Source organism: Equus asinus, chromosome 22, assembly GCF_041296235.1.
Source record: "Equus asinus isolate D_3611 breed Donkey chromosome 22, EquAss-T2T_v2, whole genome shotgun sequence".
Taxonomy (NCBI): Eukaryota; Metazoa; Chordata; class Mammalia; order Perissodactyla; family Equidae; genus Equus; species Equus asinus.
The window spans coordinates 36,835,543-36,862,398 of record NC_091811.1 but is presented as its reverse complement, the minus strand read 5'-3'; the positions used below and the strand labels follow the sequence as shown (position 1 = coordinate 36,862,398).

Genomic DNA, 26,856 nt, shown 5'->3' with positions numbered 1-26,856 from the left:
GTGACATGGCTTTAAAGATATAAGCAGCTATTTTTTGAGAGAAGAAAAGAGGGTAAAAGAGAGAAATAATTGGCCCCGATGGACCTGGAGTGAAGGCCAGGACCTAACAGCCCTTCACCTGGCGGGACCCAGGACCTCTGCTTCTTTTCTTTTTGAGCAGAAATCTGCCACAATTAGCCTTTCAAGGTGATACAAAAACTCTCTTGCTGACCAGGGACCAAAAAGAGCATGCATGTATCCTCCCTTTGGAGAGCGGGCAGATCACCTGCCTGTAACTCAGGCCTTTTGTGTGAATGGTCATTGCTCATCACAGGTGTGGGAGGGGAAGCCCTCCACCACACCAGCAAGGTAACTTCAGCCGTCAATTCTTCCTGTTCCACTTTTCCCACAAAGAGCCAACAAAATACTAACAGCAGTTCTGCCAAGCAAGTCACTGATGAGTTTCCATTTCTACGCCTACTCTCTGTCTCTTTTGCTGCCTCCCCAAGAGTTATCTATCCCTCAATACTAAAGTTGGTACCTTCTCTGAAAGCCTTTTGTGAGTCCTGCTCCCATGAAATAGATATAATTTCTACCAACTGGGGGGGGGAGGCTCGCTCCCAGCAGACAACTATAGATTTTACTAGGTTCTATCTTGTATTACAAATAATTTGGCTGCTTCTCACCTATCCTAATACATTTTATAAGCTTCTTAACTCTTTTTCTTGCTTTATTCATTTCTCCATCTCTGTTTGCCTAGAACAATGTGAGTATGTATTTATTTAATGGATCCTTTATGAATGAACCAACACTGTCCACACCTCAAATCAACCATCATTCATTTAAAATCAACAAACCTTTATTAAGCACTTACTAAGTGCAAGGAGTTGGAGATTGTAAAGATGAGTAAGAACCAACCCGGCTCTCCTAGGAATGTGCAACCCAAGGGTGCAGCTAAGAAACCTATCTAAGTAATGTGTGGCAAGCAGGCACAAGTGTGCACAAGAGGGCACACACAAAAACCGCAGCATGAAAATAAGAAGGGAGAATCATTTCCATTGATGCGGGGAGGTCTGCGGAAGGTTTTGTGAAGAGAAGGGGAAAAATCATCCGTTAAAGGTCAGATTTCACTAGACAGCTTGTAATCATCTCACTTAATTCCCACATAACTCTCCAACTTAGGAATTTATTACTCCCATTTTATAGATAAGGAAATTGAGGCTCAGAAAAGTTAAATAACTTGGCTAAGGTCACACAGCTGGTAAATAATGAAAATGGCAATTACAGTCCCAGTGGCCTGGTTCCAGAGCTCACGCTCATTTTCCTGCACCAGATCTCTTCCTCCTTCTCCACAGGCAGATGACAATGTAATCACACCCGGGCTAAGGCTTCAAGATTACCTGGGAAGACTTCCACAGGCCTGTCTGGAGGGAGGGCAGGGGCATTCCGGAAGCAGCCAACAGCCTGAGCAAAGGCCTGGAGGTGGGAAAGTTCGAACCATCTGGGGAAAGGCAGATGCCCTCACATAACTGAGCATGGGACACATCAGACAAAGCGGAGACATGTGGAAGAGAAAGGCAGTGGATGATCTCCCCTTTCCCTGTGATATGCTTGGAACAAACAGTAAAGGGTATTTCTTAACTACTTAAAAAAATAAATGAAATATCTTAAGTAAGACATTTTAAATGTATTGGAAATTACTGTTTTATGGCAATAATCTTGACCTTCAATTATAAATATCCTCTAACGTAAACCATGTTGAGTGAAAGAATGATTCTCTGTACATTTCCTTTTCCTCCAGGCTTCTTTGTTTTTCTCTCTCTGTAAAGATATTATCTAGAGATTTAAATCGTAAAATTAAAGACTAGAGAAATGAAACACCAATAATTTACTTAGATAAACGACAAATTTCCTATCATGCCAACCAACATTTAAGTATTTTCAAATGAGAATTTTAATGTTATATAACCGGACTTATTTAAATATTTTAAGTTTAGAAACTGGGGTTGGCGTAAATGAGATATTATAGCCTAAAGTAATAGATTATAAATAATATATGTGAGGGACCAGTAAATGCGACGTTACCCAAGCAAGAAAAGAAAACAGGGTAGGGGCATGTTGATAGCTAAATGCTTCATAAATTATGGGTAAATAGCTAGAAATATTGCATGCTCCTACAGTGAACATCTTTCAACTGTGGTCCCAGCTTCACTAAGAGCTTAAAACTGTAGGTTCTTCTAAGTTGTCACAGCCTCATAATACTGAGAAGGAGGGAGGCACCGGGCGAGGCAGGAGGGTCAAGAAGGGCCAGGATTTGGGAAGGAGCCACTTCAGTTAGCAGACTTGCAAAAGCTGGGACAGGAAATCACTGCCCCACAGAGCAGGCAGATGTCTCCTCTAGGGACCCGGCTCACTGAGTCCCTGATAATGCTGATGACAGTGCGGATGCTGACTAATGACCCAGATCCCAGGCCTCTGAGTAACTCAGCTGTCACAGTTGAAAACTGGAGATCTTCCACTAAATGGGACAACTGACAGTAGGGCTACCAGAATGAAATGTTATGACCTTATTTATGATTTCCTGAACATTACGTAAAAGGAGAGCTTTTGAAAGGATGCTATCATCAACGTTCACAGCACAGAAAAAGATCATGCTTTTTAGAACCAAGGAGTCTTGCCACAAGGAAAAAGTTAAACTGAAATCGCTGTATTTACTAATATTTTGGCTTTCCCCGTATACTGTAAACATTAAATTTCTTTTTTTCCCCTGGAGTCAAACTTTGATGGGGTGGTTGTCCCTCCCCTCCCTTCTTCTTTCCCCCATTCTTTCCTCACCTCCAATTCCTCCTCCACCCTCCTTTTCCTCCACCCTCTCATTTTCCCTCCCCCTCCTCCTCCAGCTCCCCCTCCCTCACCTCATCCCCCTCTGTCCTCCCCTTGCTGTCATCCCTTTCTCCCCATCTCCTTCCCTCCCTCTCTCCTCCTTCCTTCTTTCTTCCTCCTTTACTCTCTCCTCCTCTCTCTTTACTCCACCTTTCTTCTTTCTCCTCACTCCTTCTGCCCCCTCTTTTCTCTTTTCCCCTCTCCCCCTCCCCCCCCCCCCCAAACATATGAAAAGTCATTTTGGTCCATCCTGGTTTATCTTGGTAATGCATTTCTGGCTGAAACTGTGCCTAAGGATCCAGGCCAGGAACAGCAGCTTGCGCAAAGTGGATTGAGACACGACTTTTGATTTCAGCGTCACAAAAATGACTTTAAGCCACTATAATTGCAGCACGACACCTGCAAAGAGTTGTGTCTGATAACATCACAGATGAGAAAGCTGCCCCACAAACGCCTGGACCCAGGACCATCTCTGGCTGTCAGTCTTGGAAATGTGCAGCTCCTCCAAGATTGCCCTCTCCCTAACTCCAAGGATTCTGGAATCATCTACCAGGAAGACGCCCAGGCACTTGGCAGCTTATTAATCTTGATGTTTACCAAAAGCCTGTCGAAAAAAGTAAGTGAGCAGACAGTTTTGTTAGGCACCAGCTGATTCTTGGTGGCCATCTTCAAAACGAGCCCTAAAGTTGTTTTCAGCAGTGTAACCAAACCATGGGGGGTTTTCTCCCCACCGCCAGTCCTAGATTTCTATTTTATCACAAAGGCCTTAATGTTAAACTATCTAGGAGAAAGGAATCTGCAGGGGTTTTGTATAAGGAAAACATAGCCCCGGATTCTGATATAAAGACCTGTTTTTGTTTTGTTTTCCCCTCCAGGGATGGGGGAACTTGTAACAATATATATTTTTTTCATCCTCTTTACACAGGGTGTCCGGAAGTGCGAACATTGCTCATGAGCGCCACCCAGTGAGACAGGGAAGAAAGGAAAACGGCACGGGCAGCAGCCTCAAATGTTAACCCCAGTTTTATCACTCTCTGGCTGCGTAACTGTGGGCCGGCCTATGTTTTCTCATCTCATCTGTGAGATGGAGATAATGCCACCTACATCACAGGGCTACCACGAGACTAAGGATGAAATGCCTCGTATGTAATAGCACCTCGATAAATGCTGGCCCTCCCAGCCCCCACTGAAACTTTGCGACTCTTACCTAAGAAAGATTCATTCCCAACTTCACACTTGGTTTTCAGCTAAATCACAACAAACTGTGCAAAAGCTTGTCATAAATCCAAAAGACTTATCTGGTGAAAGCTGCTCTTGGAATTAGGTGGATTTTCATGTTTCTTTCTTTTTTTTAGTAAAGCCCAGGTATTCTTTCAATTTGGCCAATTTTAAGTTGTGCACGACAACACTTTCTTAAGGGACTAGACAAGATTTATTAATTTCACAAAGCAAACCGGAGCTGTAAATTATTAACTATATTAAGCTAATGTTTATGGAGCACTTACTATTGCCCAAGTACTGGGTTAAACACTTTAGATGTACTTAAATGTATTTATTTAGTGCTTACTCACACCTTTATATCATCCGGAAAGACTTCAAATATTCAAATGATAGAATTTTGGAAATCTCCCAGTGATCCAAATTCCCACACAGTATTAGATTTTCAAAAGCACCTCTTCTCATTGCTGGATTTCAGAGAAGAATCTAAACTCATCACCATATTCCAAAAGCGGAGACTGACTCAACTGCTTCTCTGAATTTCTCTCTGCCAGTCTTCCTTTAGCTGTGTCTAGGTTTCTTTTTACCTCCCGTTTGTCTTAAATAACAGATATTTTATAATCAGCCCATAATCGTGCGCAATCCCAAGGAATGCTGTCAGTGAACACTAGAAAGAGGAAAACGACATAACGCTTTCACAAAAACGTGAAACAAACTGATTCCACTGATGGTTTTCCTAAAGCTGTAATGGTAAAAGACAAGGGCCGCCGCCGGCTCACACAGGGTTGCTGCGGAGCAATCCGTCGCTTTCGAGAGTGAGAAACGTGGGGGACCTGCCTCCACGCGTTCACCTGCCCACCTGCCCGCCTCACAGGGGGCAATTTTTCAAGTGGGGAATGGAAGTGAGTAATTTCCAGTTCAGAGCGGATGGGCTCGCAGAACCAGAGTTCCTTCCATGGCTGATGACAACTGGTTTATACAAAAGAAAGATGAAATCTAAGAAGTCCACGCAGCAGTCAGTCCCTGCAGACAGCGAGGTGGGCGCCCGGGGGTCGGCAGAGGGAGGCTGCTCGCCACCACAGGGTGGATGGTTCCTCGCCAGCTCACTTTCGCCAAAACGTCCAGCCAGGGGCCAAGAAATGGGGCTTCAAGCCGGCGGTGATCCCGAGTGTCGCTCCCCACCTCCCGCTCCCGGGGAGGACCCGCGGGGCGCGGCGCCGCGCCGCTCCTGTGCCCCAGAGCCCCTCCGAGGTGATGCCGGGCCCAAGGAGAGCCCCCTGCAAAGTGCGCCCACCTGGCGTCGCCGCGCAGACCGCTCGGCCCCCAGTCCGGCCGGGGGCGCCCCCCGCGCCTCCGGCACCGCGCCCCCACCTGGAACCGCCAGCCCGCCCGCAGCCTCACCTCTCGCCGCAGCCTCCTCCGCCGCCGCCATCGCAGGAGCCACCCGGCCAGCTCTGCAGTCCCAGGGCTGGCAGCATGGAGAGCCCCGGGCCCGCCCTGCGCCGGCCCAGGCGGCGGCCCGGGGCACCCGCGGGGCTCTGCCCGGGGCCACCGCAGCCCCTGGGCGCGCAGCCAGCGCCGCCTCGCCGCCCAGCCAGCGCCGCCTCGCCGCCCGGCCGGCCGGGCTACTGAGCATGCGGACTGCGGCCCGCCCGCCGGGTCTGCGCGCCGCGGGGCTCCGGCGGGAGAGAGGGACTGGGCGCCGGGTGGGGTCACCGCGGCACCGCCCCGCCGACCCCTGCAGCGAGGGGCAAAGGGCAGAAGCGGCCTAATTAAAACAGGTTTCCTCGATCACTCTAACATTCGTTGTCTGAGTGTCCCGAAGGTTGGAGTTGTGTCCCTCGGGGGGGAAAAAGGTGAAGGATGAATGGAGATCACTGCGTGGTGGGGGGAGCGGAGCGGGGGGCGCCGGGGGCGGGAAGCGGGGAGCTGGAAGAGAGACTTCCCTGGTCCCTTCTCTTTTTCGCCTAGGGAAGGACCTAGCTGCAGAGACGAGGGTGTAATGACAGAGGGGTCACCGAGGAAGCCGTTTGGGATCCTGCAACCGCTGGGTAAACCCTTTGGGGATCACTTGGCAGCCCTCCATCCTATGCCGAGTACGCTGGCTCGCTCGCCGTCCACGGGTCCCTAGAGCGGTTCCTTGGTCCCTGTCTAGTAGAGGTAGTGGAGGAAAGGAACAGCAGAGAAAACTCTAAAGCTTTGCATCAACCAGCCTTAATGTATTGATTTTCCTACCAAGACTCTTGTTATAGCGTCTTAACTAGCTGCTTATGTACCCTGAGGGCTACTTAAGGCCGAACCTGGGCAAGGGGGCTGGATGCGTGTTCCTGGGCAGTAGCCAGTCTTGAGTGGGGACTGGGACTTCATGATGCTGGAGGTGGAAGGAGGTGCTAAGAACTGTGCTGCTCTCAATAACACACACACCAAGACATCCCCAGTCAAAACCATCCTTGAAACATATCCATTCTAGCTTTGACTTGGAACTCTCCCCGAAATCCACCAACACCAACTTCTGCTGGCAGCTCAGAAAGAAAAATTCCGCAGAGAGCCTGGCAGATAGTCTAAAAATCTGGCCTAGGTTTCCCTGGACATGTTCAAACCCTGGCTTTCCAGACAGTACACCTTTGAGCTGGTTTACCAGGGTGGGGGGAGTACTCTTAGACCTGGGCATGTGTTAAATGCCACCTTAATGGTGAAGCAGAATTGCTAGGACCCTGGTTAAAATGTACAGTACAGACTATGTATACAATGTCTTGCTTGCATTGTTCCCTTGTCTTCTCACGTGAACCTCACAACAACCTTTGTGAGGTGGTTGAACAACTGTCATTCTTGTCTTATCAGCAAGATAAACAGAGCTTCAGAGATGCTGAGTATTTTGGCCAGGATCACTCAGTAGATGGTAGAAGCCAGATGGTAAAAGTCAGATCTCCTTAGGAGTTCATACCGTGGTGTGCAAGAAGTTTGCCTGTGTATCATTGCAGTCTTCATTTCTTAGACACGATGACTCACTTGCACCAAAAGCCTGAAAACAAGAGAAGGAAGCCAGAACCTAAAAACGATAGCACAAAGTGTAATGCACAAGGAGAGCGTGCCCACTGGATTCTGCCCGGTAAATTGCTCTCCTAGTTTAATATGTGTTCCTCTCCTTGTTCAGGTTTAAATCCCACTTGCTTTTTCTTTACTCTATGGAGCTTTACTTTCTAAGCCATGATTTTTTTTTTTAAAGAGTAGTTACATTATACCTCATAGGATAAGAGAGAGAGAGAGAGAGCACCGCACAATATCTTGACAAATGGATAGGAAATGAATCTCTCCTTTCCAACCAGTGGTTTTCTCCTATTTTTTCCTTGGGCAATGTGCGAAAAGTGATTTGAAACATAGCTTTCAGGATGCATGGTGTAGTTCCTTCAGGTCAATGTGGTTTTCCTGCCAAAAGCCCAGGGACAGCTCTGCTCTTCAGGAATCATTGGTAATCCGAGAGGGAACCTAGCCCGTTCATTAACTTTGCTTCATTGTGGAGTACTCAGGCAAGAACAGTCCTGGAATTAGGAACGACTGCCTCACTATAGCTTCCTATCCTTCTCAACCTCCTGCTGGGATGGTAACAATGTAATTTAGTTTGGAGCTTCCTTTAAAGCCACTTAGATATTTTAGTTGGTCCGGGACAAAACACCCCACCAGCTTTAGAGTGTAGTTTATTTGAACATACTATTTCCAATGATGCATAAAAATAAAAGTAAATAACAACCACCCATTAATGAGCTCCTAAGTGACTGAGGAAAGTAACTATATTATTAATATTTATAAATATCCTTGCTTCCCCACCCCCACCTCTACCCCATCCCCAGCATTCTCTGGAGGGTGAACACTGGGGAAGGTTCTTGAATTCACTGAGCAGGTTGAGCGTAGTGGGGAGAAACGGAGGCCAAATGTGTTTACAGGGAGAGATGAACCTATAGTGGGCTTTTGGTATGAGAAAGATTAGCTTGAGCCTCGCCCATGAAGGGGAGAATCAGAGAAGGTAATTGCAGGAGATGTAGTCATGAGATAGAGGGAAGGAGGTGGGGGCAGCTGCCATGGGGAGTGGAAATTTGAGAAAAATCTTTTAAAATGGTATTTAGGGAGCTTCACTGTGTAATGCAAACCCTCTTACATCATTTCCCTGGAAAATAACAACTTATCAAGAGCTACATTCCTTTTCAATGCTTTTGGAGTTTTTATTAAAAATGAAAACATTTTGAGATTGGCCTTAGATGGAAGGTAGGGCCGCCCACAAAACGCAGTTATTTCATTCATTCGTTTACAAATATTTGTAGAGTGCCTGCAGCATGCCGGGCGCTGCTACGAGCGCTGCCTTTGGCACTTCAGCCACTGTGCATCCGTTCCTTCACATAAGTGTTCTCAGAACAGTCAATCCAGTGGGTATTCTTTCTTTTTTGGAAAAGTCCAACCAGCGTCCTTTTCCCCTTAGCTCAGTGGTTTCCAAAGTTGCACGTGCATGAGAAGGCGTGGAATTTCAGACCCATCCCAGAGATTCTGATTTTGTAGGAGACACATTAAATCCTTATTTCAAATAAGCACCCTGTTGATTTTGAAACGGTTGCTCTGAATACTCTACTTTAGGAAAAAAATGTCAAAAAAGACTTCTCTTAAGCCTAGGTTGTTGCAGGGTTATGTGTGTATTTCTACTAGCAAAGGACAGGAAAAAAAACACTAAAATGCTGAGAAAAATACAGGGAGGAACAAAACTTAGGACAAGAGTGAGGGACTAGTTGTGCAGACAGCTCTTTAAATGTGGAGCTACTGCTTAAAGTTATTTTCCCCTTAGAGATTATGTGTTTGGGGGTATGTATATAAGTGTCAAAAGCAGAACTCATTTTCCCTTTTGCAGGTTTTGGAGACACTTGAAACAAGTGTGGTGTCCCAGGCCCTCCTCAGTCCTCCTCATATTGTATACGATTGTACAGGAGGATTCTTCAAGTTCTAGTTCATGGGTATCTTACCCAAGAGGACAAGAAATGCAAAAGTTTCCTTTTCCTGTTATGGGTGTCTCCCTTTGGAAGAGACTTATAAGTCACCCTATCTTTAAGAGTTTGATATAGAATGTTTTAATATGAAGTTAAGTAATTCAGAGGTATTAGGGTAGTAGTCCCCACAACCTCATCTGAGAAATGTTTTGATTTGTATTAGTCAAAGCCAGTCTTCTCAAGTCAGACAAAGTAGTTGAGCCAATAGTAGTTAGGCCACTCCACCCCTAGCTGGATCTAGGGGGAAGTAAGTTGATGAGGGTCCCTCTTACTGAAATAAGAGCTTTGGGGGAGATGGCACCAATCAAGAGATGAATATGAGCTGGGAGGGATGACAAAAGCACTAAAAAGCCCAAGCCCCGGTCACTGGCCCATACATCCATTCTGTTTGTATGATGTCCAGAGACCACCTCTACTCCTGCTTCTCTGAAGCACAAGAAACCTGGCATCCCAGTAACTGAGCCATCATCTAGCACAGTGGTATTCAGTACTCCTACTTTATTTAGATGGGTTAGGAAAGACGTTAAAGGACCAGCCTTCAGTTCATATGTAGGCAATAGCAGAACCAGCAACAAAATACAGGTACAGCGGCTTCTGGTAAGAACCATTGCTATAAACCTGTGTGGCACCCTTTTGATTATCTTGAGTAGCTTGTTAAAAGAACTCTATTTTGGTTCTGGTATCAAGTGGCCATGCACTTTAGTTTGCCTCACCTTAATACCAGAGAATGACTCCTTATTAGTTTTAAGTCAATCACCAGGCCAGGTACTGTTGTAGGAATGGAAGGATGACATAATCACATAATCACAGCCAATAAAATGTGGGAGCAACTTTGCTTAGAATGCTTCTGGAAAAGATTTTCCTTGCTCTTAAAAAAGGCACAGACCTAGTTTCTTTTTAAGAACTTACATGTTGTGTCAGAATTTGCTTGAGTCCCTGTAGCCATCTAGCCTCTCTGAGAAAGACAGACCAAGGACAAAGCCAACACTCTCAGGATGACACAGTGGAAAGATGGAAAGACCTGTGTCCTTGATGCTGTTTTTGAGATGCAAAATTGATCACCCTGGAAGCTCCTTGTGTCTTAGTGTTACATGAGATAGTCATTTTCCTTATCTTTGAAGCCATTTTTAGTGATGTCTTCCGACACTTTCAGTCAAAAGTACGCAAAGTGACAACTCTGTCACTGGCTCCCCATGTATATTTCTGGGGTGTAGAAGCATATGAGGTAATTTGTCAATGAAGCATGCTCTGTGCATAGAAGGAGCACTGGACTTGGGCTCAAGAGCAATTTATTACCCATGTTTTGGTAAGTCATGCTCAGTTTCATATTCATCATCTGTAAAATTATGATAATTATGTTTATTTCACAGAGTAATAGTAAAAACCGAAATGAATAACGTAAGTGAAAGCATTTTGTATACAAATATAAGTTCGTTTTATCACAAAATGCTTCTGAAAGATGAGTTTAGAGTCTCCAAATTTGCTCCAATGTCCAAGTTTTGACAATCAATGTTTTCACTTTTAGTCTTAATAATGGCATTATTTAAATGATGTTAAGTCAGGCAACAGTTGGGAGCACAACTAGAATGAGCAGGATTCTGAGTGGCTCCCACTGAGCCCAGTGGAAAGAGTATCATGGTTGATTATCAGTGTCTTCCAGGGGACAGGATGTAGTGGCACCTGGGGACCTGGGTACTTCGATCACTAGTTTCCATGCTATCTTGAGGCATTTTCAATTTCAATTCTGCTTGCTAATTGGTTTTGGCCAGTGAGATAACTGTACATAAACCTGTACAACTATCTTGATTGTTTAAAAGTAACACAATTGAAACTTCCAATACTTATTTTGTTCTTGATGTGAACTTTTAGTGTAAATGTTGAGTACATTTACAAAAGTCTTTCTTGAGTTTTGGATAACATCTTCTCAAAACTCAAAAATAAAACCCAAAAACCTCACCAACAGAAATATTATAAACATAGTTTTTATTCTTTTCTTACCTTCAATGAAAAAGGCCTCACGCAACCGAAACATATTTTTGAAACTCCGTAACTGAACACAGAACACAACAGCCTTATGATTATTGTTCTAGACAACTGCTGAATAATTTATATTGCTTTTTAAAAAAATAGCTAAGATCTATTTTATTTCATTCCTTTTTAAAAGCAGCAATATTCCCTCACATTTTTTTCATAAAAATCTAAAATATCTCCCAAGTGTCTTGTATTTATATTTGTTCTAAGTGTTTCATTAAAATTTTTCAGAAATAAGTGCACTTCTAAAGAGAAAATAAAATTTAAATAAAGACAAGAGGAAATAATCATGGTTTAGCAAAACAGTTATTTTGAATCATCTGAATCTCAGCAATTCAAAGAAAAATGTGATTAGTAGCCTGGGGCCTCTCTACTGATTAAAGTCTCGATTCATTTATTTGTAGATCATCAAAAGATGGATAGCTGTTTATCCTACCAGTAGATACTGATTGATTGATTGTCTAAAGGTTTTCTACAATAAAACACCAAAAATAAATGTACTTTAAAAATTTTAAATTTTACAGATTTACACAAAGATTTACAGGTGTTTAGAAAACAGAAAAAGTATGCTATTATAGAAATAAATGAAACTCTATCTCAAGCAACCAAAGAAAGCTTTGAATATTCCACACTTGTTGTTTTCCATTCAACTAATAGCTTATTAAATCAGCTATATATTCCATTCAGAAAAGGCTGATTTATACGAAATTCCTTATTTTCAGAGAACACTATGCTTCAATAAATTTAAAGGTTTCAAACTATGTTAATAAGAAAAGCATAAAAGAAAAATAACATAACTTGCTTTAATACAAAGTTTTTTTAATAAAAAAAGTCAAAGTCTACATTAGATCAGGAAATGAATAAATCTGAATTATACAAGCTTTCTATATACTTAGAAAAACCAAAAACACACAGTTTATAATAAAACTCTTTAATTCAAAATAGAGTCTAATTTAAAGAAAATGTCATTATGCCCAGTTGATTAGATAGGGTTTTGTCATTTAAATTAAATGGTTCACCAGAAACATGGGAAATGTATAATAGAGAAAATTCAATCTCAAGGGTACTTCGCAAATTACCTAGCTAATTTGCATCATGAATTAAATTCTTAGCTTCCAAAGGGCAGACACAGTCTTTAATTGCTTTTAGATAGGCACTTAAGAAATGCTTTTGATGAGGAGGAAACCCAAAGATTGTGAATCACTCTATTAACCCCAGGGAAAAATGAGACTCTAAACAGGGTAAACTTTCCAGAACTGCCCATTTCCAAGTTCTTCCTGTTAATAAGAATAAGGGAGATGGAAACTAAAATGTTCTATTACTATTCAATTAAAAAGTGAACTGAGGTAATTCAGCTCCTTTATCTCTCTCCCTCTCTGTCAACTTGAATTGATGATTTTTTTTACTAAAATGGTTACCACATTAGAACGAGAGAGCATTGCAATCTCCTCGTGTCTTACCCATCCACTATCACACTAGCAACAGTCCTTTAAAAAAAAAAAGGAGGGGAGTGAGAAAATCTCATACAAGTGAGCCAAAAGTGAAGATTTTTTAAATGAGAGGCAGTTATGATTAGAAAAACTAGAGTTAGTCAAATTGAGATAACCCCAGAATTTTACTAGTTCTCTCTCCTAGATACACAGCCACATACAAGAAAAATGGAGACGAACTATTAGATGAAGACATAATAAATATCAAATGCTAGAAAGAAAGAATGAATGAATGAAAGGAAGGAAGGAAGGAAGAAAAGGAAGAGAGTGAACAGAGGGGAAAAAACCCAGGATGGCCTAATCGAAACACTGTAGAGCTACCTAGCAGCAACATTTATAAAAATTTTTGTAGATTTGTATAATGATCCTATGCAATTCTTCCCCATTAGGAAGAACATCCCTACAAATAAATCATCATTTTAGATTCTGATCACAGATCATTTGTAACGGTTATAATTGTTATAGCTTAAAAAAAATTTTCTCAATTAACAGTTAAGACAAGTATTAGGCCATTCTTTGATAAAGTAGTATTCCTCAACTAGTCCTTAGGAAACCAAAGCCTCAGAGAGTCCTTTTAGAATTAAAATATTGAGCTAGAAAAGATTATTTAACTCTTAGGGAAATACCCAAAGAATTTGATGCTGTCATCATCTCCCCTATCCTCTAATGACACCCCCACTCCCCGGCCTGCATTTACTTCCTTAAGTCCATTTACATTAACCACAGTGATGTAGCTAAACATGAACAATATTGCCCTTGAATTAGCTGATCTCTATCAAAGATCTGTCACGTCTGAATACAGCACTCCCACGGGAAAGTAAAACTCCGCTCAGTTGTGAACATCCACACTGTTCAGGATCTTTGGTACGTTTGGAGTATAAGAAAATAACGGCACAATAATACAAGTACTATCAAAGGAAAAACTGTCATCAAAAGAAACAAAAGTTAACCAGCCATGATATGTAACAACTTTCTAGAAAACCAAAGTCAATAGCTCTTTGTTCTCTACAAGTCCATTTACATGATCAGAAGTTTGACATTTAAAAAAATAGTTTAATAAAAATACACTAGGTTCTACAAGCAGCCTTCATGGTCATTTCTTAAATTCAACTCACCATAATCAAATTAAAATAATGCCATGTCCTCTTGTTAAAAAAGAAGTCCTCTTGTCACAAGAAAAGCAACTTTACATTTTATACGATACAGTACATCTCCCTATGAGTATACAGACTACGTAGAGAAAGGTCATCAGTATTTCTCAATGCAAAGTAAATATATTAGTGGAGTGCTCGAGTGAAGGTGTTGAACTTCCTCCTCATTATAAACTTGCCACTCCCGACTGTGGAGTTTGTGTAATAACATGATGATAAATTCTATTTTTTAAATAATTTCCTTTTTAAAATTTCTTAAAACCATTACAGAAATTGTCTTCATATATATTCTATAGATGTCCAAACCAATAGGGCAAGTGTTCTAACACCAACTATGGAAGATGGCTTTTATTGATTATCTAGACCCATAAGATTTGCAGTAAAAAAGCAATACTGCAGTGTTACCTACAGGTGAGCCTATGTTGCTTTAAATGATATGTGTTTCTCCTGAATTGATTAGAGGTGTTACAGTACAAAGCCACAGCAGACACAGGCAGAATGGACCTCAATACGCATGTAGGCAGTGCAGTTAGAAAGGGATGTACGTTTCTTTTATTCCAGTACCTTCGTATAATAAAGTTAACAAAAATAATAAAATATTAAAAAAAAAAAAGCCAGCTGGCACTGCCAACCAATTCCTGTAGTAGTCTTAGAAATCCTAGTCCTGTAGAATTTCCTCTTGTAGTCCTAAGCACCACCGTCTTCAGGAGTATTTCAGTGTACTGTTATCTATGCCAAGCAAGCCTGGTGATGCAGCTACCTGAGTTCTCTTGGTTGTGGGAGAATGTGATCTTCATTCATAATTTCCCAGCTTTCATGTAGGTGGGGATGGAGCCACGCTGAGTCAACCCTTCAAACCTTTTATAGGTATAATTGAGAAAAACCCAGTCTTTGGATTTGTAGTCCGGTTCTGTGGTGTTTGGCACTAGAAAGAGAGAACAATTCACCAAGAGCAAAGGAATTTCATTACTGAAAATGTCATCATCTTTGTAGACTTTTAATAGTGTTAGTTGTGCTGTAGATTGTCTTACCCGGTTGTAAAATATCAGATTCAGGAAAGTCATCAAAATTTGAAGTATCATCAATGCTTTTGATTTCTATAGGGATTGCAGCTGGCCTTTCCCTAAAAAAAGGTATTGAGTAACCATGGTAAATTTTCCTGAATTCTTAATTTTCCAAAAAAATAATTCTACTTGCAAATTCCACATGCTATTCTATATTAGAAGAGTCAAAGAAATTTATTATGGATTTGAAAATAAGTGGATTTCAGAGTTGAATATAATTTTTTATTAAAATATTATCATTTACTTGGAGTTTTTATTTCTTTGTACCAAGACCTTCTCATGCTGTTTTTTTAAAGTGGAAAAACAAGAGTTAATAAAAAGGAAAGTAGAACAGAAGAGATTTTATTTAAAATATCTTATAATTATAAAGTACACTGGATATTATGGGGACTCGATCCTACCTCATTAATTCTGGAATAGAATTCTTCTAGTAGAGAATCCATAAATCACAAGTTATTTTGGAAAATAAGGGGCTCAAACGGTGAAAGGACTACACATTTTTGATGAAATCTGAATCCAAAAACTTCTCAGTCATATAAATTTTAAGGGAATCAGGGACTTTTTTTTTTTTTCTGCTCTATCTCCCCAAACGCCCCCCATACATAGCTGTATATCTTAGTTGCAGGTCCTTCCATTTGTGGGACGTGGGACGCCACCTCAACGTGGCTTGACGAGTGGTGCCATGTCCGCACCAGGATCGGAACCCTGGGCCGCCGCAGCGGAGCACGTGAACTTAACCACTCAGCCACGGGGCCAGCCCCACAAAAATGCCTTCTTATCATGCTAAAAATATTTAAGTATAGAAATAGTTAAAAGAAGCTATCAATTTTTGTTGCTGTTATTTTTTCAACAAATACTTATTGCATCTATTAGGTGATAAGTTTACAAAACTATGTAAAAAGCATGTATATATTTTTCCCAGAATTATTCCACGTTAATTAATACTTAATCTACTAACTTAATAAATTTATATTAGTTTAGTGGAAAGAACCATAAACCCAGGTGCCCTGAGATCTAATCTCTTGTCATTAATTAGCAGGATGACCTTAGGCAGGTTAAGTCTCTGCTCTGTGACTATTTATTTCCTCACTGTAAACAAGATTGGATTGGTGGTCTCAAAGCATCCTTCCAACTGGAAAAAGGGGGCAGTCATATGGGTCTCTTCAAGGAGATGATGTATGTATAGTATAATACAGCGCAGCAGTTAAGAGTCAGAACTCCAGAATCAAACAGCCTGGGTCCAACTCTAGCTAGATCATTGACTAGCTGTGGCACTATAGGCAAGTTACTTCTCTGTGCCTTAGGTGCCTCATTCGTAAAGCGGATAATAATAGTACCTGTTTTATAAGGTTTATTATGAGAATAAGATAAGAAATGCACATAAAGTACTTAGAACAGTGCTGGGCATATAATAAATGATCAAAAAATCAGCCACTATTACCACAGGGAGAGTGCCTAGCACACAGTAGGAGCTCCAGTGAAGCTCTGCGTGGATGAAGTGACATATAAGCTATCTTGAAAGATGAAAAGGAGATGCTGGCAGGGAAGGGCAGGGACAGGTACAGGGCAGGGAGAAGAGCATTTCAGTCAGAATGAATAGCACATGACAAAGCCCTGAGGTGGGAGGAGTGGGAAAGATCACACAGGATGCAACTTGTACAGATGAGGCAAGAGCCACACCCCACAGTCCTGAAACAGCAGATAAGGATCCTTAATTTGATTCTAGGTGGAAAGGGAAGGAAGAAAATGGCATGATCAGATTTAGGTTTCTAAACAGCTGCGGTGTGGAAAACAGACCACAACTACTGAAGGTAGTTTGGCCATAAACTGAATAAAGGTGAAAGCTTACAATTAACAACTATAAGCAAATTCTTAAAAGTTACTTGCATTATTTAATTTTTCCCACAATGTTTAAAAAAGTGACTGTATTTTGTTATAAATTAATAAAGGAGACACAGTATGGTATATTAGAAAGAAGACAAAAATGAGAGGTTATGGTGTGAAATGTAAGTACATCTTTGTTGTGCTAACAACCTTTATCATGTAACTCTGAATATAAGAATCTAAACAGACGCACAGTATGTGGTTTTTCCCTTAAAGTGGATATTAGCTAAAATAAGTCATTTAGCTCTAGCCACTATAGTTTTACTAACTTATATAATCCAGAACAATCATTTAATAACATTCTAACAGTGTTACTTCTTGTCTTTAATCTAGTAGAATCAGAGAGAAATCAATCGCTGTCTAGTTAAAAAATTTGTTTTCACTCAGACCTCTCGCATTCAAAGCCTATGAACGTACCTGATGTGCCCCCAGTCCACACCTTCAAAAAAGGGATGACCTTTTATTTCTTCTACTCCACTATTTCCAATTCTATTTTCAGAATCAACACAAAATCTAGAAAATGGAAACAGGGAAATTATCATAAGCAAATTGTATCTAAAGTACTCTGTATTATTTCAAATATTGTTTTTTTCTGTTTACTGAAGTTAATCCTGTGTCTTGTGGGAAATGTGGGAGAAAACAGAAATCATCTGTAATTGCACTATTCAGAGATAACTACTGTAAACCATTTGAAGCCGTTTCCTTCTAGTCTTTTGTTATAATTTTTTAAATATTGTGTTGACACAGTAGTTACTATTTTAGGACCATTTTTTTCACTTCACATCCTGAGAAAATTTTGCAAAGTCGTTAAATATTTTTTATAACTTCATTTTCTAAAATTTGCATATATAAATAATAAAATTTTTCCAGCCAGTCCATTATTATTGAACATTTAGATGGTTTTCAATTCTTCATTACTAAAAACAATATCATGATAAACATATCGTACGTAAATTTTTACACACATCTGATTATCTATGTAAGCAAAATTCCTAGAAGTAGAATTACTGGGTCAAAGATCATATATAGTTTAAAGATTTTTGATAATATGCTGCCAACTGGCTGTTCTCATAGGTTATCCCAATTTATATTCCTTCCAGCCATTCACTACAACATTTCCTCTTAGTGGAGAAACAGAAGGGGATCTTTTGCTTAGAAAAGATTTCATATATAGACTTTTGTGATATGAACTGCTACTAAAAATTTACCTTCCTTTTTTTCTTTAATGGGATAGGGTCATTGCATTCTAACAGAAGTGCCCTTTGAAATTATTAACTCTTACTTTTTCTTTCTGCATACTTCCTTTTAAGAGTCTACATTTTTTAAAAACATTTTTCTTTACTGATCTCTTTGATTGCATAGATCAGTGGCAGTCCTTCTCTTCCCACGGAAGTGGAATGGGCAATTGAGTCTTTTGGGGATCTGCGAAGTTTTGGGATACCACAAACTCCTCCAGGGATTTAACCACTCACCTAAGAATTAAGTCCTTGGCTTTCTCAGATATAGGCACCTCTGGAGGGAATACCAGAGTTTCTTTCCAGTTCATCACTTTTCTGTATGTTTCTTGCGGTGTTTCAGAACAGAAAGGCGGGTATCCTACATATCAGAGAAAACAAAAGTTTTATCAGCTGTTATGATCATAGATGCTACACCTACTATACGTGTCAAAGAAACAAAATAGCCCTGAGTGCTCTATTTAACAATAACAAATGCCACCATTCATCAATTTATAATAAAATTGCTAATCAAGTCAACAATAAAGGACTTCAAGCACTGCCCCCCCCTTCACCTGAAAGGCCATGCAGACACAACTTTGACAACATCTGAATTCCGGTTAAATACCCCATTCCTGAAACAGGTTCCCTAGAGAACTCACTGGTATTTATCATTGTGTATTGAACATTGAGGAATGTCAGAAATCAGTTTACAAGAGTTCAGATATTTTATTTTCCTTTATTTATTTTTGCTGAGGAAGATTCACCGAGCTAATATCCGTGCCAATCTCCCTCTATTTGTTAGTATGTGGGCCACCAGCAAAGCATAGCCACTAACAGAGCAGTGTAGGTCTGCACCCGGAAACTGAAGCTGGGCTACTGAAGTGGAGTTGCTGAACTTAACCACTAGGCATCAGGGCTGGCCCCAGATATTTTAGCCCATGATATCTGCAATATGTTCAATCAGTGACACTCAAGGAAATTTATATAGTATCTAAGTAAATGAATGATAAATCATACCTATTAGCATTTCATACATAATCACTCCCAAAGACCACCAGTCACACAATTTGTTGTAACCAGTCTGCATGAATACTTCCGGAGCAATGTAATCTGGTGTCCCAACTGTGGAATATGCCTGCAAAGGAACAGCTTGTCAAACCAGCATTCTTAAATTTTTTCCGAAAGATCTGAGTATGGCTCACTACTGGCAAAAGCAATATATACAGAAGTTAACTTTTCATTTAATACTTATTTGGCATGTTTTTCATGTATAAGGGCTTGGTGATAGGTACTGAGTCAGATAATATGTTACTTAAGACATGATTTCTGCCCCCTAAGAAGCACATCTAAGTTGATTATACATTTAGCTCTAAATTCATTTAGAAAAGACTAAAAAGGTTGAGCCCAATAGGCCTGGCTTCCTCACTCACTACTGATGTGTTTTTTTTTTTTAAAGATTTTATTTTTTCCTTTTTCTCCCCAAAGCCCCCCAGTACATAGCTGTATATTCTCTGTTGTGGGTCCTTCCAGTTGTGGCATGTGGGACACCACCTCAGCATGGCCCAATGAGCAGCGCCATGTCTACGCCCAGGATTTGAACCAACGAAACACTGCACCGCCTGCAGCGGAGCGCGCGAACTTAACCACTCAGCCACGGGGCCAGCCCCACTACTGATGTGTTCTTAAGGCAAGTTATTCAACCTCTCTGAGCCTCAGCTTCTGCTTACATAAAATTGGAGTAATAATACCTGCCCTAATAGACTTGATATGGGGATGAAACAAGAAAAGGAACGTGCTTTGTAAACTACAACCTGCTATATAAACATCAGGTAATTCCATTATAAACTTCATTCCGGGGCACTCACTATCCATTGGGGAGCACTGCAGTTTTTCATTCTTAATTGTTGTAAAATCTTACAAAAACTATTTCTTTAAGGCAATAGTTCTCAACTAAGGGTAGTATTCTAGGGGCCATTTGAAAATGTGTGGCAGCACATTTTGTCACTTCAATGACCTAGGGGAGAACATAACCGGCATTTAGTGGGCAGGGGATACAGGCTGTAAAGAATTTCCTGCCCAAAATACCTATAGAGTTCCCTCTACTTCTCCCTTGGGAAACACTGATACAAGTTGTGATGATGGCCATGAGAACAGTGTAACATTCACTTGAGTAATCACCTGTGAATATTCCGTAAATGGAGAGGTACAGAATTCCCACCATATTTTTAAGCAGTATTCATTTATCCCTTTAAAACTAGGAAATACTGCAGTTCCTTTCTCAATTGTGAAATCTGATCTAAAAGTGACATATTTCAAAGTAGAAGGAAGGTTTTGTCATTGATGCATAGCTCAATACATTTTTTAACACTTTTTACACTTTTAAAAACAGTGAAATGTCTTACAAGCATAGGAAGCTTGTAATTACCTGGGTTAATGAGAGAATGAGCTCAATAATGCAAAGGTCTTTTAATTTGGTTTGAGAGGGTATCAGACTATTATCTTATTGTCTATTTATCTTCCTAAGGGAATGCTGAATTAGTTTCCCATCATCATTTGGTTGAATTTAACAAATATTTAGAGAATGTCTGTATGTGCCAGTCATTGTACAAAACATTAGGAAAACAAAGTCAAAAGGCACATTCCTAACCTTGAGAATGTTCGTGACCTAGTTCACAGGATAAAGAGAAAGAGGAAAGGGGCAAGCAATTCTCATATTTGCTAAGTAAGAGAGGAGAAATATGGTGTGGGGTTAAAATAGACAGTGTTATTCCACATCAAAGGAGTAATTAAGTTTATCTGCAGTAAAGTCTGTTTTCTAATTTTATCTATTTATCTATTGATAAAATACTCTGAAGATAAGCCATAAAGTAAAAATCAGCTTTTCACTTTATAGGCAAGGAAATGTTACAGACAAACTAAAACCTGTGTGATCTCAGAATGAGCTCTATCATTGCTACGAAGTAGGCATTACTCATTGTGAAGATACGAAATAATCGGGCAAAAACCAGATGAGATTTTTAGCACCAGGGCACAAAATTCTTCCTTAGAAACATGGCTAACTCACCAGTTGTCTCCTGTTCTTCTTCCACGTTTCTGCTTTCCTCTTTGAATTCATGTTCTGAAACGCTAATTTCAACAAGACAGAATTGTAATCATGAGGGGAAAACTCTCACCAAAAAAAAAAAAAAAAAATTCACACATATAATTTAAAATACATTGGTTTAAAGAGTGAGGAGAAGGAGAGAACCTTCAGTTCTCAAGAGCACTGAAGTAAACCAACTATACTACTTTAATCAGGAAAAAAAACAAATCAGACTTACAGAAGTCACTTGGTGGGTTGTGTGTAAGGTTTCTGTAGAATTCAGTCCTGTGAGCTTTCTTTAATCCCGTGCACAAACCAAAATCAGATAATTTTACATGACCCTAAAAAAAAAAAAAGGTCTAGTAAAATCAACAGAAGATATTAACTTTGAGACAAAAGCCTTATCATAAACTCTTCCTTTAAATGCAATTATTATAAAAATTCTTAGCTTAGAATTCATACAGGCGCAATGTAAAATTATAAATATTTGATGATGATGACTTTAAAAAGTAGAAAATGGAAGAAGATAAACAGACAGCCATATTCTCTTGATGTCATTTCACTCCAGAGTCCTCTCCTATTGCATGAGTCTATGAAATAACGCAGTTTAGCAATAATATAAATTGCAGTCGCCCATTTCCAATCACAAAGTCAGCTCTATTACTCCATAAATAATCAGCAACCTAATAATTCACCAATTTATTCACATGCCTTGGCATCCAATAAAAGATTGTCTGGTTTAATATCCCGATGGATGAAACCCAACTGATGGATTGCATCTATTGCCAGAACAGTCTCTGAGATGTAGAACTGTGTTTCCTCTTCTGTCAAGGTATCTTTCTTCATTAGCAATGTCATCATGTCACCTAAATAAAGGAAAATAAGTATTGTGTGTTAGAAATGCCTCAAAAGGGGAATACCTTGTAAAAGCTTTCTTTTTATCTATACAACGTATGCCTGATTTTTGCATTTTATGATCCACCCAGTATATACCTCCAACTATCTCTAGGGCCAAATAAAAAAAGTGTCATTGCATAAGCAAAGTTTCATGACATTTAATGGTTTTAAGGTAGAAAGTATGTGAAATCAAATCAGAGCAGAGATGATAAGGAAGTAATATCCACTATTCAACATCCACAATAAGTTGCTAAGGAAAATATGTCCAACTGCGAAAATAAATCAGAGGAAGCAAACCTGGAAACGGGATATATTCTTTCAATTCAAGTTTCAAAAACACTCAGAGGTCTTCGGGCCAGCAAAAATAGGACATCACCCCACTAAAAGAGTCACCTCTAGACATTCCTTTATTATCAAGGAACTTTTTCTTTAAAAAGGGGCAAAGAATAAAAATTGGTAAACTTACAGCTCAGAATTGACAGCTGTTAATATTTTTTCATGATGCTTCAAGCCTTTTAAAAAAAAATAGCATGTAGAAGTATTCTTTGTCCTCCATTCTCATGCTATTCTCCTCTCCCTTTCTGCTGAGTAACCGTTATAATGGATTTGGTTTGATGTGTACCCTCCCAGCTTATTTTTAAAATATGTTCTCATATACATATATTAATCTATCTATAGTCTTCTGTATGTATTCTTAGGAATTACATAAATGGCATCAACTGTACATATAATTCCACAGCTTGCTTTATTCCTTGACTCTGTTTCTGAGATCTTACTGTTGAAACAGATATAGCTCCTGCTGCTTAACTACCGTAAAATATTTCATCGCATAATTATGCCACATTTTATTTATCCATTCTTCTACTGATGACATTTATCCTGCATCCAGTTTTTCACTGTTATGACAATGCTGCAATGAGTATCCTTTACAAGTCGTCCACGCACACATTGAGGAGAATCTCTAGGGAAGACAGACGGTTGTGGAACTGCCGGATTGTGGGATCCATGCAGTTCCAACTTTACTGCTATCTGTGAATAGCTCTCCAGAGGAATTAGAGATTAACTTACATATATGAGAAGCCAGTTTCCCCCACGGCCTCGTCAGACTTTTAATGTCTTTACTAATCAGATGAGTGTGAAACAGTATCTCATTCTTGTTTCAATTTGCATTTCCCTGAATACGGGTGAAGTTGAATACTTTCCTATCTACTTTATAGACCAGCCAGAGTTTCTATTCTGTACACTATCATTTGCACACTGGGTTGTTTGTCTTTTTCTTTAGTGGCTTATCGTTCTTAACTCTAGACTTCTAACAATCTAATTATATTCAGTAAACCCAGAATGGTAGTGTTTCAAATAAATACTATAAATACTATATAATAAATAAATAAAATGCTATATAATAAATAAGTACTATAAAATAAAATGCCAACTTTATCATTCCTTCAAAACAGTCTGAATTGTGGTCAAAATTAGCATTATTATGGGAGGAATTATAGGGAAACCAAGACTGACTATGTAAAACCTCAGAGCTAGGAATATGAAAGTAAAATTAAAATAAAGTTACAATTATAAAAATTAATAAAATCATAAATTACAATAAAATTATAATGACATATAAAGATGTGCTGTGTCAGTCTGTTATCGCTATTATGTTTGCTTTTACCTCCAGGGAGAAATTCCATGATTAGATAAAGGTTCCTCTTATCTTGAAAACTGTAAAACATCTTCACCACCCAGGCACCATCTGCTTCTACCAAAATATCTCTTTCTGCTCGGATATGGGCCACCTAGATGATGTATTTTGAAAAAATAATTGTAACACATTACACATTTTTCAAGCTTACCTCTTACAATTATCCATCCAGTTCTTTAAGAGATGAAGGAAAGCTGGAGTTTTAGAAAAGGTTTGAAACATGTATGCATGTTGATATTCTCATTAAATATGGAGAGCCTCAGGAAACAGTTTATTTTAGCTTCTATCTTTAGGCCTAAAAAGGTGGGATCCACAGGTATATTGCGGAAGCCAAGGCCTTTGAGGTAGAAAAATGATCAGACTAAAAACTTTCTAACCACCTTAGCCAAGGATCCTGGCTTGTCATAAATTTAGGGCCCTGATCTGACTTTTAAAAGTTAAATGTATACAATGTACATCTGAAAGCTATATGTTATAATCCAATGTTAGTGCAATTAATAAAAAATTTTTAAAAATAAATAAATAAAATAAAAACCTTTAAAAAAAAATTAAATGTAGTAAGCAATGCCCTATAGATTGACATAACAAAGTCAGGGTCTTCAGCAAACTATTTTTAATTGTTAATAGTAAAACAAAGAGCTTGACTTGGTCTTTAACCATTTGTTTTTTGTGGGTTTTTTTAAAGATTTTATTTTTTATTTTTCCTTCTTCTCCCCAAAGCCCCTAGTACATAGTTGTGTATTTTAGTTGTGGCTCATTTTAGTTGTGGCATGTGGGACACTGCCTCAGCATGGCCTGAGGAGTGGTGCTAGGTCCGCGCCCAGGATCTGAACCGGCGAAACTCTGAGCTGCCGAAGCGAAGCACGAGAACTTAACCACTTGGCCACGGAGTCGGCTCTTGGTTGTTTTTTTTTAAGATTAGAAACCTTTATAATAACTTTATATTATTTTGTTATAAGAGACTACCCCTATAATATCGACAATCGTCATCTACAAAAAATTAGTGTAACTTTTTGGGGTTTTGCTACTGACTTTTGTCAGACACGTAATTACTAGGGATACTATTATTTAGACACTTGATAGGCTGGAAAATTTCATAAACTGAGTAATTTGTGGGGTTGGTATCGATTTTCAATTGCTTTTGCATTACTATATTTTTTCTTCAAAGATTAATAATAAGATTTGATTTTATGTTTTTGCTATATTTACTGTGCACATGAACTCTGGCCCAAAGCACATGAGAACATAGATTTGTAAGTCTTTTCTTGATAATAAAATATGATCTGCTTAAAATATCATATTTGGGATTACTGTATTATTATCTGGTACAGTAAATGCTCTCAGCTCAAAGCACAAAAATAAAAGTTGAAAACTATTTCTGGCATCAAAAAACTTTCTCTCTCTGATGTTTCATAAAGTGAGAAATCGTATCAAAATTTTTACCTATTGCCTTTTACAAAAGCATTTTAAGACGACACAGGAAAAAGCTTAAACTGCTTATGTTGCATCTGGTGTTGTCAGGAAAAACAGCTACATCATAAACTTGGCTTGATTATTTTTAAATATCTTAAAGCCAGATTACAGGATATGTTTTCAAAATGGGCATGTTTCCCAAGGCTAGGAAGTAGCACCCACAGTAATCTGGTATCACAATAGTGGGAGATAAATTGCTACTTAATTTTGCAATAATTTAAATTATTTAAAGTAAATGTGATAAAAACTTAAAATAATGACATGTTAGGATTGAGTATGAAAAGGTTTTCTAAAATGAAATTGAATGGTGACAAATAAGGATAAATTTTTATAGTGGGAAAACAACCCCAAAATGCAAAATAGAGTTGATGTTGGGCCCCAGTGAGATTGCCCCTGCAGAGAAACAGTGGTAGAAGCTCTTCAACTTCTGGCAAAATATTCTACACCAGGGCTGTCCAACAGAAATACAATGCAAGGCACATATGTAATTTAAAATTTTCTAGCAGCCACAGAAAAAGTAAAAAGAAACAGGTGAAATTGTTTTTAATAATATAGTTTTATATGACCCCACACATCCAAAATGTGATCATTTCAGTATGTAATCAACATAAAAATTATTGAGATATTTTACACTTTTTTTTTTGTACCAAGTGTTCAAAATTTGGTGTCTATTTTCCATTTATAGCATATCTCAATTCAGACTAGCTACCCCAGTAGCCACATGCAGCTAGTAACTAAAGGCTTCAGCTGGAACTAACTGCTGCCTCTTGTCCTTCCTCTAAAACCCCATCTAGGACTAATCCTATTACAGCTTAGTTAGAGTCCTGTTTATCTCCTTGTCTCTGAGGCTCCATATCTTGACCCAGACCCTTATTCCCAACAATATCTGTAATTCTCAAAAACAACTCAGTATCTCCACCATCCTTGCCTTCCAGATCTCTTCCCTCAGGAATCAGACTGTCTTCAACAAAGTCCTGTATCACCTCATCTCTGGATGGTTCCCATCACCTCCTCATCCTGACTGAAACCTGGCTGTCTCCTGAGAGTCCTGTCTTCCAACAGAGTGAGTTCTCAAGAATGGCCTGCTTTGCTCTCCCATGTTGCTTGGTGAAGAGGTGGGTTTCCTGCTCATTCTCATGGCTCCTTCTGAACACTGTGACACGTTCCTTCTCTCCAGCTCCTTTGACGTGCATGCTGTGAGACTACATCAGCCACCATCCTTCCTCATGGCTGTCATTTATGGAATTCCTGGTCAATCTCCCACACTCATTCAGGACTTCAGCTCACAGCTCACCAACTCCCTTTCCATCCTTTCCACTCATGGATGGATTTCAACATCTATAAGGATGAACCATCAAATACCCTATCTACACAGTTCCCTGACGTCTTCCTCACTTCCACTCATCTTTTTCTCCACTACATCTCAGCCACCCACGGTAATCTTCTTGTCCTTCTCATCACCAGTAATTGTACCTCCTCTAAAATCTCAATTTGAAGGAACTCTGTTTCTGATCTCCACCCTTTATCCTTCCAGGTTTCTTATTCTTATACTTCAATTTCCATTCTATGGACCCTACCACTTTTTCTCTATTACTTTCCTCATAAACTCATTTCTTTCTCTAGCCAGTCTCAGTTCCATCATTAGGATCACTCTTTTGCAAATGCCTTGAACTCCCTTGTCCTTCCCTCTCTCTGTTGTATTTGCCTGGAAAAACACCAACCCTAGTTAAATCCAAATTTCTGTCTATTCCATCATGCCCCTGA

The 26,856-nt window shown here is 39.5% G+C and overlaps 2 protein-coding genes across 9 annotated transcripts in view; both read right to left on the bottom strand.

Moving 5' to 3' along the window:
- BMAL2 (basic helix-loop-helix ARNT like 2) overlaps positions 1 to 5,731 on the bottom strand; it is a 75,513-nt gene extending 69,782 nt beyond the window's left edge. For both annotated transcript variants that reach the window (XM_014846876.3, XM_014846877.3), the window contains exon 1: positions 5,482 to 5,731. In XM_014846876.3, coding sequence (XP_014702362.2) covers positions 5,482 to 5,716 — 235 coding nt within the window. In that variant the 5' untranslated portion in view covers positions 5,717 to 5,731. The remainder of the gene's footprint in view (positions 1 to 5,481) is intronic.
- A 5,342-nt stretch (positions 5,732 to 11,073) lies between these two features.
- Positions 11,074 to 26,856, bottom strand: part of STK38L (serine/threonine kinase 38 like) — an 81,029-nt gene continuing 65,246 nt past the window's right edge. For all 7 annotated transcript variants that reach the window (XM_070495177.1, XM_070495178.1, XM_070495179.1 and 4 more), the window contains 9 exons: positions 23,590 to 23,713; positions 21,738 to 21,892; positions 21,265 to 21,367; positions 21,009 to 21,070; positions 18,962 to 19,079; positions 18,200 to 18,323; positions 17,145 to 17,240; positions 14,811 to 14,902; positions 11,074 to 14,704 (listed from right to left, as the gene is read on the bottom strand). In XM_070495177.1, coding sequence (XP_070351278.1) covers positions 14,577 to 14,704; positions 14,811 to 14,902; positions 17,145 to 17,240; positions 18,200 to 18,323; positions 18,962 to 19,079; positions 21,009 to 21,070; positions 21,265 to 21,367; positions 21,738 to 21,892; positions 23,590 to 23,713 — 1,002 coding nt within the window. In that variant the 3' untranslated portion in view covers positions 11,074 to 14,576. The remainder of the gene's footprint in view (positions 14,705 to 14,810; positions 14,903 to 17,144; positions 17,241 to 18,199; positions 18,324 to 18,961; positions 19,080 to 21,008; positions 21,071 to 21,264; positions 21,368 to 21,737; positions 21,893 to 23,589; positions 23,714 to 26,856) is intronic.